Source organism: Dipodomys spectabilis, unplaced genomic scaffold (assembly GCF_019054845.1).
Source record: "Dipodomys spectabilis isolate Male_0828 unplaced genomic scaffold, ASM1905484v1 ptg000138l, whole genome shotgun sequence".
Classification (NCBI taxonomy): domain Eukaryota; kingdom Metazoa; phylum Chordata; class Mammalia; order Rodentia; family Heteromyidae; genus Dipodomys; species Dipodomys spectabilis.
Window position 1 is genome coordinate 4,087,439 of NW_024870815.1, and position 17,848 is coordinate 4,105,286.

Sequence of the window (17,848 nt, forward strand, 5' to 3'; positions counted from 1 at the left end):
AGGGATGTAGTAAGATGGAGGGTGACTAAGTGAACTAGAAATCAACTTCATAATACCTGATTAGCCCATCCCACTCCATCATTTTCTTCTTCCTCTCTGGAATCACTTCCCAAATTGTGCACAAATCTTTTCTAGAGCTCAACTTTTAGAGTAATCCAGATTAAAACTGGTTACATCTTTGGTTAGTTGGTATGTAGATAGGTTGATTGGTTGGGATTTACCCATTGACTACCACTAGCAAGCTGTGTGATATAAGGTTAGTTAGTCACGTTACCTATCAGTAACACAGATTGGTCATTTATAAAATAAGGATGTTATAATAGAATATTCTACCAAAATTTAGCAAGCACTCTTCATATTACAGTACTATTCATAGTACTGGTTACAGAATAGGAAAAACAACAGCAAATGTGGAAATTACAGATTGGTTGGAAAAAGAAACAATAAGCAAGTGACAATAAACAATTGAATAAATAACAATGACAAGCAATGATTAGTGTACTTGTGAGGAGGAGTTCTGTGATAAGAAAGTAAGGAGTCAAATCAGGCTGATTGGTATACAGAGAAAGGGCTTTCAAGCACAGAAAGAGTATTGGAAAGTCCCTCCAAAGGACATTACATTAAGTGAAATAAGTGAAACATCATGTTAAGTGAAATAAAAAGATAAACATTGTGGAAATAAATTTGTGGAAGAATAGTGGGCCTCCAAATTGTTATATGGTGAGGAAAACAGAGACGCCACATTTTGAGAGGTTGAATCGGGAGTCCTTATTGGAAGGGCAATGACTTGTCAAACTCTTGTCAAAAAGACCTGCAGCCCTGGGAATATACTTCACCCTGCCAGAAAATTGATCCATGAGAGCAGGAAAGGAAAGAAAGAACAGAAAAACAATACCAACAAACCAGATCAGCTCTAATGGAGAGCGGAAGTGGGATGCCATGTTGACAGGAGACAGGACATAAGCAGACAGGAGACACATGGCATGGCATACCCAAACCTGAGCTGATTCTGGCCTAATAGGGTCAAGTCAGGGGACAGGGTCACAAAGTGCTTGAGAGTTTAGGACCCAAGACTGGCAGGTCCTTGAACCTATTGTCCAAGTCCCCACCCTTGCCTCTAGGAATTCCATCACCGAGGAGGTGGGACTTCCTTGCCTCCACCATGAAGACAAGATGGCGCCAATTAAACCCAATACCCTATCGTCCGCCACGTGGCCAAGATGGTGCAGGTTAGTTTTAGCATCCCTACTTCATTAGTAGTCACTAGAGGTGAGGTGGGGTAAGAGGTGGGAGGAGGGTTAGATAGGAAGCATCACACTATAGTCAGATAAGAGGAATTCGTTCTAAAATCTTAAGAGTATAGGTGGGTAATAGTATTCAGTAACAATTTTATATATTTCATAACTAGAAAAGAGTTAGAAGATTCTCAACACATAGAAATATTAAGTTGAAAATGTGAAAATGGTTTGATCATCATACATTGAAATTATCCTAATTTGACCACCACATATACAACCACACCAAATGATATGAATTAGTACAAATACTGTATGTCAATTTTAAAACTAAAACAAAAGGTAAAAAATGTTCTTTTCTCACTAGCCTTTGAGGTTCTTTGGGAGTTGGTTTGTCCATATTTAACTGGAAAGGAGATGTTAGTTAGGAAATATTAATTATGTTGGCCTAAGTCACTATAGTCACACACAAGCTAAATTCCCGTGTCCTTGGTTTTCCCCCACTCCCCTCCCCCACCCACCCACCCACCCCGCCCCCATCCGCAGCTACATTCTTTTTGAGCTGCCTGAATGAAGAGATGTGAAGGTTTTCCACACACAGGCAGAAACTGCAAAGGGAATCCAGTGGATGAAACAAAACTATTCATCAAAAATTAATCATGAATGAGAAGAAGATAAAATAGTCTCAAACATGAAAGGTAGCTCCTTTCTACCATGCAAAAAGTTAGGTCAAAGGTTCTTGTCTCTGATTTTATGTAAGACTCATTTTCTTAGTCTTCAATTTTTTTTTTTTTTTTTTTTGGCAATCAGAACATTTTTTTACATGTCAGTATTTTTTGCATACTTTGAAGTATTAAAAAAAATAGAAAAGTTAAAAAAAAGATTGAGCCTAACAAGTTTGCCATTCATCCAAAGACATACAGGGGACAAGTTTCATATTGAGTCATTCATTACAAATATGACTTTTTCAGGCCTGAAGGCGATAGTGGAATTCAAGGAAATAGAAACATTTGGTATTTAATTATTTGGATGTCTCCTTGCTCTGCGTTTTTGATCTTTTCCCAGGTTATCAATAATCACCATTGAGTAGAGAGTCACATGCCTGTAAGGAAACAGTTCCAAATTACTAGGTTGCTTTGTCTACAGTAAATGGGTGGAGACAGGATTTCCCATCATGCCTCATCTAAGTCTCTAACCAAGATTCCTTGCTCAGAACAGCAAGGTTTAGGGGCCAATTTGGCAGAAATATGTTTGATTAGAAGCTTTTGGCACAAAGGAGGAATTTCCTACCAATGAACATGGATTTGGGTTCGCTGGTTGGTTTCAAGGCCTTAGATGATCCCTAATGCAAAGGACAATGTTGTGAGAGAACATGGGCAGATTCACCCTGGCTGCCAGGAATGGAGAGATGTCAGTTAATTTTAAACAAAAGTTGGAAGAATGAAATATCACCCTACAGCCGCCATATCTTTTCTAAATAAATAAATACTGTCCAAAAATGCTGAGGAAAAAAAAAATTGGCAATGAACCCTTCGACTCTTACTTGCAAAGCGTTTAGAAATATTGGACTAGAATTATAGCTGTGCAACAAATAAAAAGAATTTCAATTTACTGGGAGGATTGGATTCCTTGGGTGAATGCTATCTTGCTGCTGATGAAAATCAAATGGGCCCCAACACTGAATACATCTTTGTCAGAAAAATACTTGCTTCAAGTGGAACCCGGCAGTCATCAGTTTGCCAAGTTCATGTAAACTCAAAAATTTTGGCAAGCACGCAGAGACAAAACAGAGTGGTAGCATAGCACACTACCTGTTAGTTTTTTTACTCTATGTTTTAATGTAGTCAGTCTTCCATTAAAAGCAAGGACTTCAGTGAGGTCCTATTTCTTCAACTCATCCAGAATGTAGCGATTAACATTTTGAGAAAAAAATAAAGAAGGGAGAGGGAAAAAACAAGAAAAATAAGACTTAACCTCAAGCATCTTAAACAGCATGGGTATCCATTAGTTGAGCTCATTTCTGAGAGTAAATATTAAAGAAATGAATCTGTAGATATAAATGTATGCAGGCTTATATACACAAATAACAGCATGCAGCATTTTGTGTCCTCTGGTAGATGTTTATGAATAATGTAGACTATCTGACATTATCACTTAGTCAGGGACTTTAGGATCTAAGCCTTGATCAAGGCAAAATTCTAGTATTTCCCTGCAAGGTGTTTGAAGTTATTTTTCTGGAAGAGGCATGAACTTGCTGGAAGGTAGCTATGCCCCTTTGGTGGCATCATGGCCAGAGGCACTCATGAATGAGAACTGGCTGAGGTCTAGAGTTCGGTGCTGAGACTGAGACAAAGCAAAGCAGCTAAGTGAGCATATCTGCCCGATTGGAGCCGTTTGCCACATGGCTTATTTAATTGATGTAAAATTACATGAAATATAAGTAAGGACATGAAATGAAGTCTCCTCCAAACATTTCTAACCGTCTCTTATCAGCAAGATAATGACAGAAAGGAAGGCAAATTGCAAGTGAACTGTCAGCAGAGATTTTATTGATCTTATAGGAGAGATAGCAAAGTATAAATGGTAAATTATAATACAAAAGACAGTAGATTGAAGAACAGTATAACATTAAAATATACTTTAATTATTACTAAAAAGATGGATTGTGAAAGCTCTTGTTGTCATATTCTTATAATAGTCTTGATCTTTAGTTGTTTTTATTTGGCAAATAATTGTGTTTGCATTTTCTATGATACCTACAGGCCTTGGCCTGTTCAGTAATAATAACCACTTCCTCTGTGGAATGTAGCAAATTTGATTCAGGAAAATGTTGCCTCTCCTCCCAAAAAAACTAATTTTCCAATCTCTGTAGAACATGGGACGCTTCCATAACCCAATTCTGCCCCATTAGGAATAAGTAGAAGTTGGAGCAGGGGGAGCATGGAAAACTATTGCTTTATTCACTCTAAGAGGTAGTGTAAGTTCTTTCTTTTTCCTTCTTCCTTGTCCTTCCCCTTCCTTCCTGTCTTGAAACATATATGATACCTGGAACTCTGGCAACCATGATGTATCTAAGCATCTGCAGGTTGATGAAGAAAGCCGAGCAACATTAAATTGCCCACTCTGACATCTAACTGCTGAGCAAAAGCCAGCAGACATCTACTGACTTCCAATTACTCAAGAAAAAGAAATCGTATGTGTTCAAGCCACTGTGATATTGGCTACAACACGTCTCTAAGCTATCTCTTATGGATAGCTTGGGCTCATACAATAGAATGATGGAAGGCTCAGGAGCCTGAGGAGATTTTGAGAGAAATCAGCCTGAATTTTCCAGTGGTTATACTCTGAAGAGATAATTAATACACACATAATGTTGCTTATTTCTCATTCATACATTTTTTACTCTCTCATTCATACACATACACAGTTTCTCTAAAGTAGTTGATGGTACAATGAGAGTGATTAGAAATATGAGCTGAAATAGGAAGTAGAAAATGATAAAGGCCAAACTTCTGGGTATATAGTCAAAAGAATCAATGTTAGCTTCCTAGAGAGACAACTGCAACTCCATATTTATCACTATGTTATTATGTACTCATTACCTGACTTAAGTAACTGTAACCACTCTACATATTACCTTTACAATAAAATTTATTTAAAAAAGGAAAAGAATAAAAAAGTGGTACAGGTACATAATGGAATTTTACGTCATTGGGAAAAATTATGTCTTTTTCTGGAAAATAGAACTGGAAATCATCATGCTAATGAATAAAGTACACGTTTTCTCTCATTTGTGGAGCTAGAAAAAAAATGAACAAAACAAAACACTAAGGTCATAAAAGTAAAAGTGGGACTATGGTCCAAGATTCAAAATCTTCAGCTGCTTTTATGAACATCCAGAGATATTTTATGCTTTTCTGTTTATTTGAGAAGTAGAGAATATCTCTAGTATGTCAAGAAGGAGACAGAAAAGGAAATGACTATGTTTCCTCTGCCTACCATCTTTCCACAACTTTAGCAGCCAGGCTCAATAGCAGTGAGGGTAAAATTTAGAGAGGACCTTTATGGATTGGATTGTACTTTCCCCCAAATTTACATAGTGCCTGAAACCCCAATATTAAAGCATTTTTAAATAGGATACAGAAGGGATATTTAATTATGGCTAAATGAGACCACAAGGGTAGAGCCCTGATCTAATTGGATTAATGTTTTCATAAGAAGAGACATGGAGGAGGGGTGTACATACATGTATAAAGGAAAAGCCACACAGAGACAATATATAAGTCAGTAGTAAGGAATTAGGAGGTCTGATGGTTGAGAATGATAGCTTGGATATTGATTTTAAACATAATCACATCCTGGCCTGCTGACATGAATGCAACGGCATGTGAGATACAGTAGGAGATCTTGTTTACCTGAAGCCTCCAAAGGCTACAGAAAATGAAAATCCTCCGTCTGACCATCCAAGGCTGAGAACTCCCTGCTCAAAATAACGGCACACAGCTCAGACTCTGGAAGTTAATGGCCTGTAACTCAGTTTTCCAGGACCCAATCAGAACGTGAGGTCTTAGGACCTCAGTGCAGAATTCCTCCTGGGGTCTAAGCACCTCCCTATCAAAGGGTGTGCTTTCACTTTGTTTTGGGCATTTTAAAACATATTTCTTCTTAAGCGTCCTCTGTGCCTGTCATTGAATTCCTTCTCTGATCAAAGCAAAAATCTGTGGAACCCCAACACAGTGATCCAAATCTAGTCAAAAGGGCACAGCCAGAAGGTAGCTCGCTGCCTGTCAGAATGTTTCACAAGAAACCAACTCTGTCAACAACTTGATCTTGAAATATCTTCTGGAACAGTAGTCCTTTAACTTAGCATCCAAGGGTGACTATACAGACCCTAAGGGCTACAAATGCAGGATACAAGTGTGGTGAAACGCAGCCTGTCTCTTCCAACTAGAGTCACGTACTTCTCAGACATCTCTATGTCCATTCACTCAATTAGCTTTTGTGCTTTGATGATTTTGTATATTAAGTCCAAAGCCAAGTTAGATAAAAGTCTCCTATGACTTTGTTGCAATTAATTTTTAGCAATTTAGAAGAAGACAGTGAAGGACCCTCTCCCTAGGAAACTGGTGAAAGTCTTGGAGTAACTTTGATCCCCACACGAAGAAAAGGGGAGGAAATTCTCTAAGTGAGCAGACCAGAACCTGGGGAAGAAAGAATTGGCTCCTTCTTGAATAGGATCAAGAATGAGTGGGATCTTTCTATTCATGAAGAATAGAACAAAAGGGAAATAGATTGTGGGAGCTTTGAATCCTGTCTAGAAGAAAAAAAAATTTTCTAGGAGGAAAAAAGGGATCTTGGCCAATAAGCAAATGAATGCCCTGGTTAACTCAGAAGCTCTCAATTAGCTTGATGGATGTGGGAAATTATATTAGAAAGCCAGGTAAGCAAGAAGTATACATATTAGACAAGATGTAGTCAGAGTGTGAACCTAAGTAAAATCAAAATTACACGTGTTTGCTGACACCACTCCATAGGCTGATGTCAACATCCAAGTGGATATATTATCTTGAACTCACAGAAGCCCTGTCATGTGTAGGCCTTAGAAAAGTCTCTGAATTACAGAGGTTGATAATGTAATATCAGAGGCCAAAACACAGAGCTTATTTGGCCTAGCTTAATACTGCTATAAGCTGGAAATGAGGACCACATTGCCCAGTTTTTAAAGCAATAAACCCTCAGTGCATTAGACTCAAAACCCAAAATGTTTCCCATGTCTCTGTTGCAATTAACTTTAGTAAATTATGATAACTCAGATGGAACTATACAATTCAAATGAGGAAGGTCCCAGAATCTATTCTAGCTATTGATCATAACTAAGCTATTACTTAAATCCTTTCTCTCTCAAATCAGTAGGCTGGTAAATCACAAATACTCTAGGAAAAAGAAAAGAAAAAAAGCTCTATCCTGATTTCAATAGTTTTGATAATTTTGAGGGCCAATTTCAGTTTTTGGTTTTTGGGTTTTTTTGTTTTTTGTCGGTCGTGGGGCTTGAACTCTGGGCCTGGGTGCTGTCCCTCAGCTCTTCAGCTCAAGGTGAGCGCTCTACCACTTGAGCTACAGCGCCACTTCTGGTTTTCTGGTGGTTTATTGGAGATAGGAGTCTCATGGTCTCTCCTGCCCGGGCTGGCTTTGAACCGCGATCCTCAGATCTCAGCCTCCTGAGTAGCTAGGATTACAGGCGTGAGCCACCAGCGCCTGGCTAGTTTTTGGGTTTTTTTTATAATGGAATGTCACAGCTCACTAAATTTCAAAATATTTAACAATTAATTCTGACAAGCCCAGTGTGAGCCAGTTCTAATACCCCACTGTTTCTGAGGATCTATATTTGAAAATGGGAATTCTACTCCTTATATATCCAGACTTAGATCAGTGAAAAACCTAATACAGAGTTATTAGCAGATAGGAAACGTGATAAATATTTGTTCAATATTTACTGAGTACCTATTATATAGCTGACTATTCCAAGAACTGAAGATCTGGCAGAGAACCAAGTGATAAGTCTACTAACCTGGAGGAAATAACAAAAGTAGATGAATGACAAATGGTTGATATACTAATAGATGAAGAATGATAGATGAATGGATAAATGATAGATGACGATGATGATGAAGAAGAAGAAAAAGACAGAAAGATAGTGAGCTAATTCTAGTTAAAGCTGGTAGGCATTAGGAAGAAAAGTCAAACAAGGTAAGGTTAAGAGGAGCAAGAGGAGTGGTCATACAGTGTCAGCTACAATAGCTACGGTAGCCTAGGCAGACTTCACTGATGAGTGGAATGGAGGATTAAACCGTGGGATTAGCAGAGGAAAAATGTCCCAGACAGGAAGAGAGCCTGCATTGGGATGGCACATGTTTGGGATACTTCAAGGACTGAAACACACCCAGAAGACACAGGTGAGTGGAGCCACAGGTAGAAAATTCTGTAAGGATACAAGCCCAGGTGAGGGGTATAGTTGCAAGTGGCAGGAGCAAACTTGAGACAGGGAAATTCCCCTTGCCATGTTTTAAAAGAACCAGAATCCTGCCATCTACCTCCAAAGATACACCCTGAAGTCAAAGAGAAAAGAGTAGGTGGCAGACAGGCCTGGATTGCTGCTTCACCACCTTCCCTAAAGTGAGGAGTAAGTGCTTGCTGTGTTGGGACAGAAGAATTCCTCCATGTCATATATTCACCATGCAAAAGTCTGACCAAATGACAAAGCTGGCCCCAGTAGCTTTGATGTGCAAGCACATCTTGGACCTAGAGAGTAATCCTTCTGACTGCGGAAGAGATAGAATGCATCACAAAAGAAAATAAGTACATTGGCATCTTTTGGAAGACAGACAAAGTGGATTGATAGACTTTCCCTTCTAAAATAAAAATCCTCCTGGGCCAGGATCCAGCTCTTTATCCCCCTCCCCGCCATATCTAACACGATACTAAATGGTGTGCTAAATATCATTGCTCTAGCAAATAGTAGCCAAGGATAACAACAGTCCCAGTGAACCAAGAGAGCTCCTGTTGTCTTCCTATGAACATTTCAAGTTAGCTAGTTGACTTCTCTATATATCTAGGAAATCTTGATAATTTTTTAAGAATATTCTTGGTTGGTTCTATTTTAGTTTTTAAATTTGGTTCTTAGGACTCCTGCCATAAGATCATCTGGGACCCAATAATATTTTATAACATGTAATAAGTTAAGCTAAATAAAATACAAATTGCTAGACCTCCATTTCAGACCCACTGAATCAGCACAACTAGAGGAAGAGCCCAGGAATCTGGATTTATCGGAAACTCCCAAGTAAGGCTGCTGGTACATTACTGACTGACTTTTACAAGATCCACTGATTTCAAACAAAAGTGCAAAGGCTTCTTTTCATTTTAACTTTAATGACTCCACAAAGAGTTCTAAGAAATCTCTCATGTAAACTTCCTTTTCAAAATCTCTGCAGCCCCAGTCACAAGCTGACTTTGTTTAGAGAAAGGCACCGAGACACACAGCCCTCAGAGGACCTCGTGATGGGAGCATCCCATCAACTAACCCATTCATGCAAAGTTCATGTGCAGAGACACTGGTTGGCTCCCATGAAGCACCTCCCTAACTGGAGAGCTGGAGAGGCTTTGAAATATTCCCTACCTGTAAAGAGGGCATGGTAATGGAGGCCCTTCTCCTTGTCCTGATGGGAGCAGACATCAAATAAGTAGGCTTTGATGGGCCCATCAATGAAGTCAGCAGCAAAATCAAAGAGAACCACACCTATCATGGTGATGGTTATGGCCCACACCAGCTTCTTCCTTGGGTTAGCAATCAAAGCTAAAAGAGAAAAAAAAAACATTGGTCTCCTGAATCCTGTTTAGAATGATACAATTTCTTTTAATTTCATCTTAATTTTCTGTCATCAACTCATCTCCCATTGCTTTCATTTTGCTTTGTTTTCTCACGTAAAAATGGTTTATTTGTTTTTTCAAGTTATAAAGATCATGCCACTAAATGTCAGGGAATGACACTATTGAAAGTAAATTAGTGGTTACCTAAGAAGGTAGGTTAGTCCATAGAAAGAAATCGGGAATGAATCCCAATTGGCAATGGACTTGGAGGGTACTGATAAAAAAAAAAATACTCCAGAGTTAAATTTGGTGATGGTTGTCTTGTGACTGTACAGAAAAAAAATCACTGGATTATACACTTCTAAGTGAAATGTCTGGGATGTGAATTATAGCTTTTAAATAAAGATGTATGTGTAATTCTTGTAAACAATTCTAACAATACAGAAAAAGTTGAAGAAAACTCTTCAAGTCCCAGCCCCAGTGACGGTTATCCTCAGAAACATTCCTTTATGCACTTCTTTATCTTAAAGGCTCATTTTTTACATTATTTTTTACTTTGTGTCTCTCTATGTTTCAAAAAAAATAGTACATGTTATTTTTTAAGGTAGAAAAGAGGAAAATGTCTCAATCTGCTCTCTCCACTCAACATAACTCCCAAGCAGAAAATCCATTACCTGCAATTCTGCAAAACAACAGAGGTTTGGAGGTTTTTGTTTTTGCTTTTGTTTTACTAACTGTTCTCTATAATTCCAGGCTTCTCTGAACTGTTCCTTCTCTAAACTTTTCTACATAAATGGACATATATAGCTATTTACTGCATATTTTCTTTTTTTAAAAAAGTTTTTATTGTGAAAATACTGTACAGAAGGGTTACAGTTACATGAGCAAGGTAATGAGTACATTTCTTATCAAGTATTGTTGCCTCCTCCTTTGTTTTTTTCCTACCATTCCTTCCCTCTCATCTCCACAGCTACACTCCCCCTACCTAACCCCCCACCCCAACTAAATTGTAAAGTTTTTTGACATAGTGTCTTGTACATCTCATTGTTGCAATGGGTCCACCTGTATCCTTATTTAAACAATTTGTTTTTTCTTTTCCCCTTCCCAAATTATACCAACATCAAATACAGTGAAAACAGGGGTTATACCATGGGGGAGGGACATACAAAGCAACAAAAAAGTCACCTAATAAATACGTTAAAAGCAATAGCAAAAAAGAAAAAAACACTTGTGTCCTTATCTTGGGGTTCATTTCACTTAACATCATCTTATCTGACCTTTTCTGCTTGTCTCAGACATATACTAGTTATTGCAAATAAGAGAAACCATGGGACCTATGTTTCTTTGGGCCTGGCTTACTTCACTTAATAGAATTTTTTCGAAGTCTTTCCATTTCCTAACAAATGGGGCAATGTCATTCTTTCTGATGAAGGCATAGAATTCCATTGTGTATATATACCACATTTTCTTGATCCATTCATCTACTGAGGGCATCTGGGTTGGTTCCATATCTTAGCTATGGTAAATAATGCTGCAATAAACATAGTTGTGCTTTAGTATGGTCTTGTTTGTGATCATTTGGGTAAATGCCCAAAAGTGGGATTCCTGGGTCATAGGGGAGCTCTATGTGGGATCTTTTGAGGAACCTCCATACTGCTTTCCAAAGTGGTTGAACGAGTTTACACTCCCACCAAACAATGCAGTAGGGGTTCCCCTCTGTCCACATCCCCTCCAGCATCTGTTGTTATTAGAGTTCTTGATTATAGCCATTCTAACTGAGGTGAGGGGGTATCTCAGTGTTGCTTTGATTTGCATTTCTTTTATGGCTAGAGAGGTTGAGCCTTTCTTCATGTGTCTATTAGCCATTCTTATTTCCTCTTCAGAGAAGTTTCTCTTTAAGTCTTTAGCCCACTTATTTATTGGGCCGTTTATTGGACAGTTGTTTCTTTGAGGATTTGTTGTTGGGGGATTTAATTTTTTAAGATCCAGGTATATTTTAAATATGAGACCTTGTCCGTTGTAAGGCTAGTGAAGATCTTCTCCCAATCCGTGGGATTTCTATTAATCTTGCTAGCTATGTCCTTTGCCATGCAGAATCTCTGTAACTTCATTTACTGCATATTTTCTAACTGCAATTTTGATAATATTGCTCCTGCTTAAGCTCCTTTTAAGTATTCTCTACTATCAATGATAAATGCTAGTATTTATTGTCAGACTTTATGTACTTCTGTATGTACAGATCCAGCTGTACAGCAGTGCTCACCTCACATAAAGTGCTTCTTAAACTCGAACACACTTAACTATCTTGTTAAAAACACATCAATGGTCCTGTTTCCTAATTCTAATTTAATAGGTCAGAGGGGCCTGAGGATTTGCATTTCTAACAGCCTCTAATGATGCTGATGCTACAGGGAAGAGGCCCACAATTTTAAATAACCCTGGCAAATGAGATCACATAGTGTTCACACTCACCTTCAAGCAACTTTGCCAATGTGTTTCCATTTCAGTTAAGGATGGAATACCTTCAGGGCTTTTTCTTTTTTCTTGTCTTTCTTTTTTTAATAATTTATTTACTTTATAGTTATTATAGAGGTGATGTACAGAGGGATTGCAATTACATGAGTCTGAATGAGTACATTTCCTTTCATACAGTCTTCTGTACCCTTACTCTTTCCCAGTCCTTCCATCCCATCTCCACCCAAGAATTGAACAGTTCCCTTTCATCAGTGTCTACTGAGCTCCACTGCTGCACTTTTTCACCCTTGAGTTTTGTACTCTTCCCCCACCCTCCCAAAATATATGTGTCAATATACCATCTATAAAGAAAAGAGAGAATCATCAAAAATAAGAATGTAAATATATATACGTATATATATATATATATATATATATATATATATTATATAAAGAGAAGTCTTGTTTCCATATCTTGGAGTTTGTTTTGATATATATAATATACATACATATATATAATTTTATATAAACATAAAGAAGCACATAGGCATTGGGTTTTTGTGTTTCTCTCTTAAGACTATCCTCTTTTGGTCTTATGTGCGTGAATATCTAGAACCCTTACAGTTTTTAATAGTTAAATAATATTCATTCTGTGGATATGTATGTAGGTTTTTGTTACCTTCTCAGAATTTATTATTTAACCCAAGAATAGTATGCAGTTTATGCACACATTAAAAAAGTTCCAGTATAAAAACCATTGAAAAACAAGCCTACCCTTCCTTTCTAATCTCCAGTCAGAAGGAAATACACTTACCAGCATTTTAATTCTTTCAGAAACCTCATGTTTATGCATTTAGCTCTTAACTATATACAAATGGTTCCTCATTATTCTGCTTCATAATTATCTATACTGCTGACTCAAGAGTTAATGGCCTAAAAATATATGCCTTTTTAAACGTCAATTTTTTTCAAGGTATCACCACAATTACTAGTTGGTAGTTCATTAATGGCTAGAAAAAGGTGCTTTACTATTAAGTTTATCATCATTCAGAATTTGCAATGCAAAATGTCCCTTTTAACTCACAGGCTGATGCCCTGCACTCATTAAAAGGCTCTACAATAAAGCCAGGAACAGAATTAAGCCTCGTTTGGATATAAGAGATGATTAACTTCAAGCCCTGATGGAGCCATTTGGTAGCTGATCAACTCAGGAGAACATGCTGTAGGGCATACTGGCTCAGAAATTAAAAATCTCAGTTGATACAAAAGGAAACCTTGAATTCGATCAAATAGATCAAAATCCAAAACTGTTATAAAAGTCAAGAATGAAAGACATAAAGGCTCCTCCAACACCCCTTCAGAGCTAGAAATTCACTGTAACCTAGAGACTAGAAGTGCTAGCCGGTTTCTAGAAAATATCACAGAGCTTCCCATTCTGCACGGTAAGATTTGAGAAGCAGGCTTACCTGACACAACAGCATCTCCATTGAGGTAGAGGGCCATGCCCAAGAGCATCATGATGCCTAGCGTGAGGATGTAAGGTCTCCGACGGCCCCACCTGGACTGGCAGTGGTCACTGGCTGATCCCACCACGGGTTGCAGCAGGAATCCCAGCACCGGGCTCAGGAGCCACACCATGCTGTACAGGCTCTTGGGAAGCCCCACGCTGAGCAGGACTGGGGTCACATAAGCCGCCTCCACTGCGTAGCAAAACTCCCGGCCAAACATGGCCATGCTATGCATGATGAGTCTCCCTGTGGGTCTTTTGGGTGGCTCCACAGATCCAAAGGGGCAGTTGTCCGCTAGGGATTGATAAGTGTGAGTGCCAGCCTGCCCATTGTCACCCATAGTCACAGAGTAAAGTGCCTTCCTGCTTGGTCCTCCCGGTTTGTGCTCCAAACTAGATTTGACATGGAGCCTGGCTGAGCGACCGGCAGAGATGGTCAGTCCGGGGGAGGGGCTGGAATTCTTTCATGCCTCTCAGATCACAAGTTATGATGAGAGGGAAAGGGGGTGTGGGTACTGGAAAGCATGACAGAGATTAGCTGCTGTGAGCCTCTGGCTCCTAAGAATGGCTTGTAAAGAGTTCTGCCTTACTCTTTCTCCTCTCTCTCTCTCTCTCTCTCTCTTTCTCTCTCTCTCTCTCTCTCTCTCTCTCTCTCTCTCTCTCTCTCTCTCTCTCTCTCTCTCTCTCTCTCTCCCCCCCTCTCTCTGTCCTTCCTGTTCCACCCTCTGTATTATCCATGATCACACACATAGCTTTGAAATTTTAAAAAAGTCTTATTGCACTTGGATTCAATGAAAATATAAATACTATTTTACAAACTTTTTAACATGCAGGTATTTTCTTTTCCTGACAAGTTTTCTACACACCCAGCTCTGAAGCCAAATAACTACATCTAAAATGGAAGGTCTTATCCTTCCTAAATCATTTGCTGTCACATAGCACTCACAGTTTCTCATTTTCCCTCATTGCACTTAATGAATTTTGCAATTAAGACAGTTCTGTTTGTTTGGTATCCTTCGCTAATTAGCTTCTGAGTTCCTTAAGAGTAAAGATCAGGTCTATTTTTTTATTATTGTATCTCTAGAATAATACATGGCTCCTTGTATATCTTCAATAAATATTTACTAAAGGAATTATTTAATGAATAAATACATTTTCTAGTGCCCATCAACTGCCTAATTTGTTCACATCTAGTCTCTCCAGTGCTTTGCATCTTATGGGACTACATTTCCCAGGTTCTCTTGCTCCTTGACTTCCAGGTATAATTAATAGGAGGCATCAGAGAGAAAGGAGTAAGAGGGGAATGGTGAGCAGGTTTCTTTAGCATGAAGTACATTTGGCAGTGGCTGTGTTTCCTCTATGGGATCATCACCCAGCAGGCAACCTTGGCTTCAGGGTCCCAGTAACATTCCTCTTGTTCTGAGTTTCCTCTGGACTGCCTCACTATCTCTGCTCCTTTTACCAGTATAATTCTCTAGAGGGTTTCCTCTATTTTAAAGGCTTCAACAGAGTCACATATTCCTAGCAGGACCTTGAGCTATATGAAAAGTTTTGACAAGAGAAATATGATCTTACAGAGAAAAGCCTTAAACTGACTTGAGCATAACTTTAAGTCAGAATAGGAAGGGAGAAAGGAAGGAAGGAAGGGAGGGAAGGAAGGAGAGAAGAAGGAAAAGCAGTGATACCAGAAGAGAAGACAGGAAAAGTAATTCCAGAAGACAGGTAGGGGAACTAGGAAGGAATCCAGGGACCTGAAGGAAAGCAACCAAGGCAGTAGACAAGAGTGAGTGGATCCAAAGTGGTGAGCTGGAACTCCTAGAACTTCACCACTGAGATTTACTTGTTTAAAAATACTAAATGCCAGGCTGGGAAGGTGGCTCAGTGGTGGAGCGCTTGCCTTGCACGCATGAGGCCCTGGGTTCGATTCCTTAGCACCACATAAGCAAAAAGAAAACATCCAGAAGTGGCGCTGTGGCTCAAGTGGTAGAGCGCTAGCCTTGAGCTGAAGAGCTGAGGGACAACGCCCAGGCCCAGAGTTCAGGCCCCACAACGGACCCAAAAAAAAAAAAATTCAATAAAAATGCTAAGTGTCCATTATGGGTCTGGCCACTATTTTAGAGATTTAGCAATGAATACAATGTCCTAAGTCCTTCAGAAGCTCTCAATTCTCTTGTGTGTTAAGGTTGAGGCTGAGGTTTCAATATGTTAATAGGGATAGACAGGGTGGAGAAAAGTCAAACAGGATAAGGGAACATCCTCACTGTGGTAAGAAGGCTGCATCTCAGACAGGGTCAGGAAAGAACTCTCCTTGGGGTGCTGTTAGCATAGGGGCCAAAGTGAAGTGACACATCCTTGAATTCAACTCAGTATTATAAAAACAAACAAAAGGTATTTGGGGCTAAAGTACTGCGCTTCTAGAAAACAAATATTCAGAGAGCTCTGAAGAAAATAGATATCATACAGGGATTTTCATGATAAGGAAATCCCCACCCATTCACAAAGCAAATTCCTCAAGTGACAGGAAAAGAGAAAATTATGCAGAGGCTATCTTCACTAAGCTGTACATCAATGGGCTTCAAAATTGATAAGATGTTAATGGCTTTTCAGGCCTTGGCCCAGGTCCAAGGCTCACCTTTTCTCATACCTTGTTAAGAGTTTACATTTCCAGGCAGCAACCTGATACATTCCTAGGCACTGTACCTTCAATGTCTCCTCACTCTATTTTGCCTTCAATGTCACCTCACTCTATTTTGAAATGCTCTTTAAAACTTGGGAGCTCAAGAAACTAACCCCTCCCAAACGTAATACACTAATTACTAAATGGGCAAGGGAGCTAAGAAGAGACTTCTCAGTAGAAGAGGTAAGAATGGCAAAGGAACCCACGAGGAAATATTCATCATCCCTGGACATAAAGGAACTGCAAATCAAAACAACCCTGAGATACCATCTTGCCCATTAGATTAGCCAACATTTTGAATTCTAACAACAACAAATGCTGGTGGGGATGGGGTAGAAAGGAACGCCTACTGCACTGCTGGTGGGAATGTAAACTAGTTACAATAACTTTGAAAAGCAGTGTGGAGGTTTCTCAAAAAACTAAACATAGAACTTCCCTACAACCCAGTCATACCATTCCTAGGCATCTACCCTGAACATCATGAGCCAGGATATGATAAGGACACCTGCATATCCATGTTCATCGCGGCATTGTTCACAATAGCCAAGATATGGAAACAATCCATATGCCCTACAATAGATGACTAGATCCAAAAAAAAATGTGGTACCTATATACAATGGATTCCATTAGAAAGAATAAAATGTCATTTATAGGGAAATGGATGGAACTAGAACATATCGTATTAAGGTAAGCCAACGTCAGAGAGACTAATGGGGCATATTCTCCCTGATATGTAGAAATTAGATCTAAAAGGCACTAGGATATGACAAAATACACAGAATTCCAGATACTCACATACAGTAAGACCAAAAGAGGATAGTCTTAGGAGAGAATCACAAAGGTGCAATACTGAAGCGTATCCTCTTATCTATATAAAATAATGTACATACTGAAGTGAACTCTAAAGATATGGAACACGGGACTTTTTTCTCAATTTGTTTTATTGAATCTGTATTATTTACCTTATATGCAGTTATTTACATCCACATCTGAGGGAGGATGGGGGAGGCACAGAATCAGATGAAAAGCGCAGCAGGGGAGCACTCTGGCTGAAAGGGAGCTATCTAACTCGCGGGTGGAGATGGGACAGAGGGAATGGGAGAGAATGAGGGAACAGATGACACTATGTGAAAGGAAATGTCCTTACTTCCCAATGTATGTAAAGGTAACCCCACTGTTTATCACCTCCAAAATGACAGTAAATTGAAAAAAAAATTGTTGCCTTGCTCTACCCCACCCCATTGGGCTTGAGGTCAGGGGAGGGGAGTGGACATACCTATAATCCCAGCTCTGGGAGGCTAAGGTAGAAGGATCATGAGTTTGAGGCCAGTCTGAGTTGCATAGCAAGATACTGTCTCAAAAAATAAAAATAAGGCTTAAAAAAGCAAGTTGTCGTTTAGCGTGATTTTCACTTGATTAAACGGAGAGACTTCCAGGGCAGAGGGAGAGCTGATGAAAATGGGAGGAGGAGTGGGAGAGTAGGTAGACAGACCCAAGCAGACTTCCAAATGGATGATGGGACAGCTCACTGAGGAAGAAAAAGTTCAGTACAGCAGGAAAGAACAGGCCAACAAGCCCCACTAGATAGAATCCAGCACTCAGTAGAG

The 17,848-nt window shown here is 39.2% G+C and overlaps 1 protein-coding gene across 1 annotated transcript in view; it reads right to left on the bottom strand.

Moving 5' to 3' along the window:
* Positions 1–13,937, bottom strand: part of Slc45a2 (solute carrier family 45 member 2) — a 36,776-nt gene extending 22,839 nt beyond the window's left edge. Inside the window, exons 1-2 of the mRNA XM_042690601.1 lie at positions 13,523–13,937; positions 9,412–9,588 (exon numbers count right to left, since the gene is read on the bottom strand). Of these exons, the coding sequence (XP_042546535.1) occupies positions 9,412–9,588; positions 13,523–13,904 (559 nt within the window). The 5' untranslated portion in view covers positions 13,905–13,937. The remainder of the gene's footprint in view (positions 1–9,411; positions 9,589–13,522) is intronic.
* Positions 13,938–17,848: the final 3,911 nt, after the last annotated feature.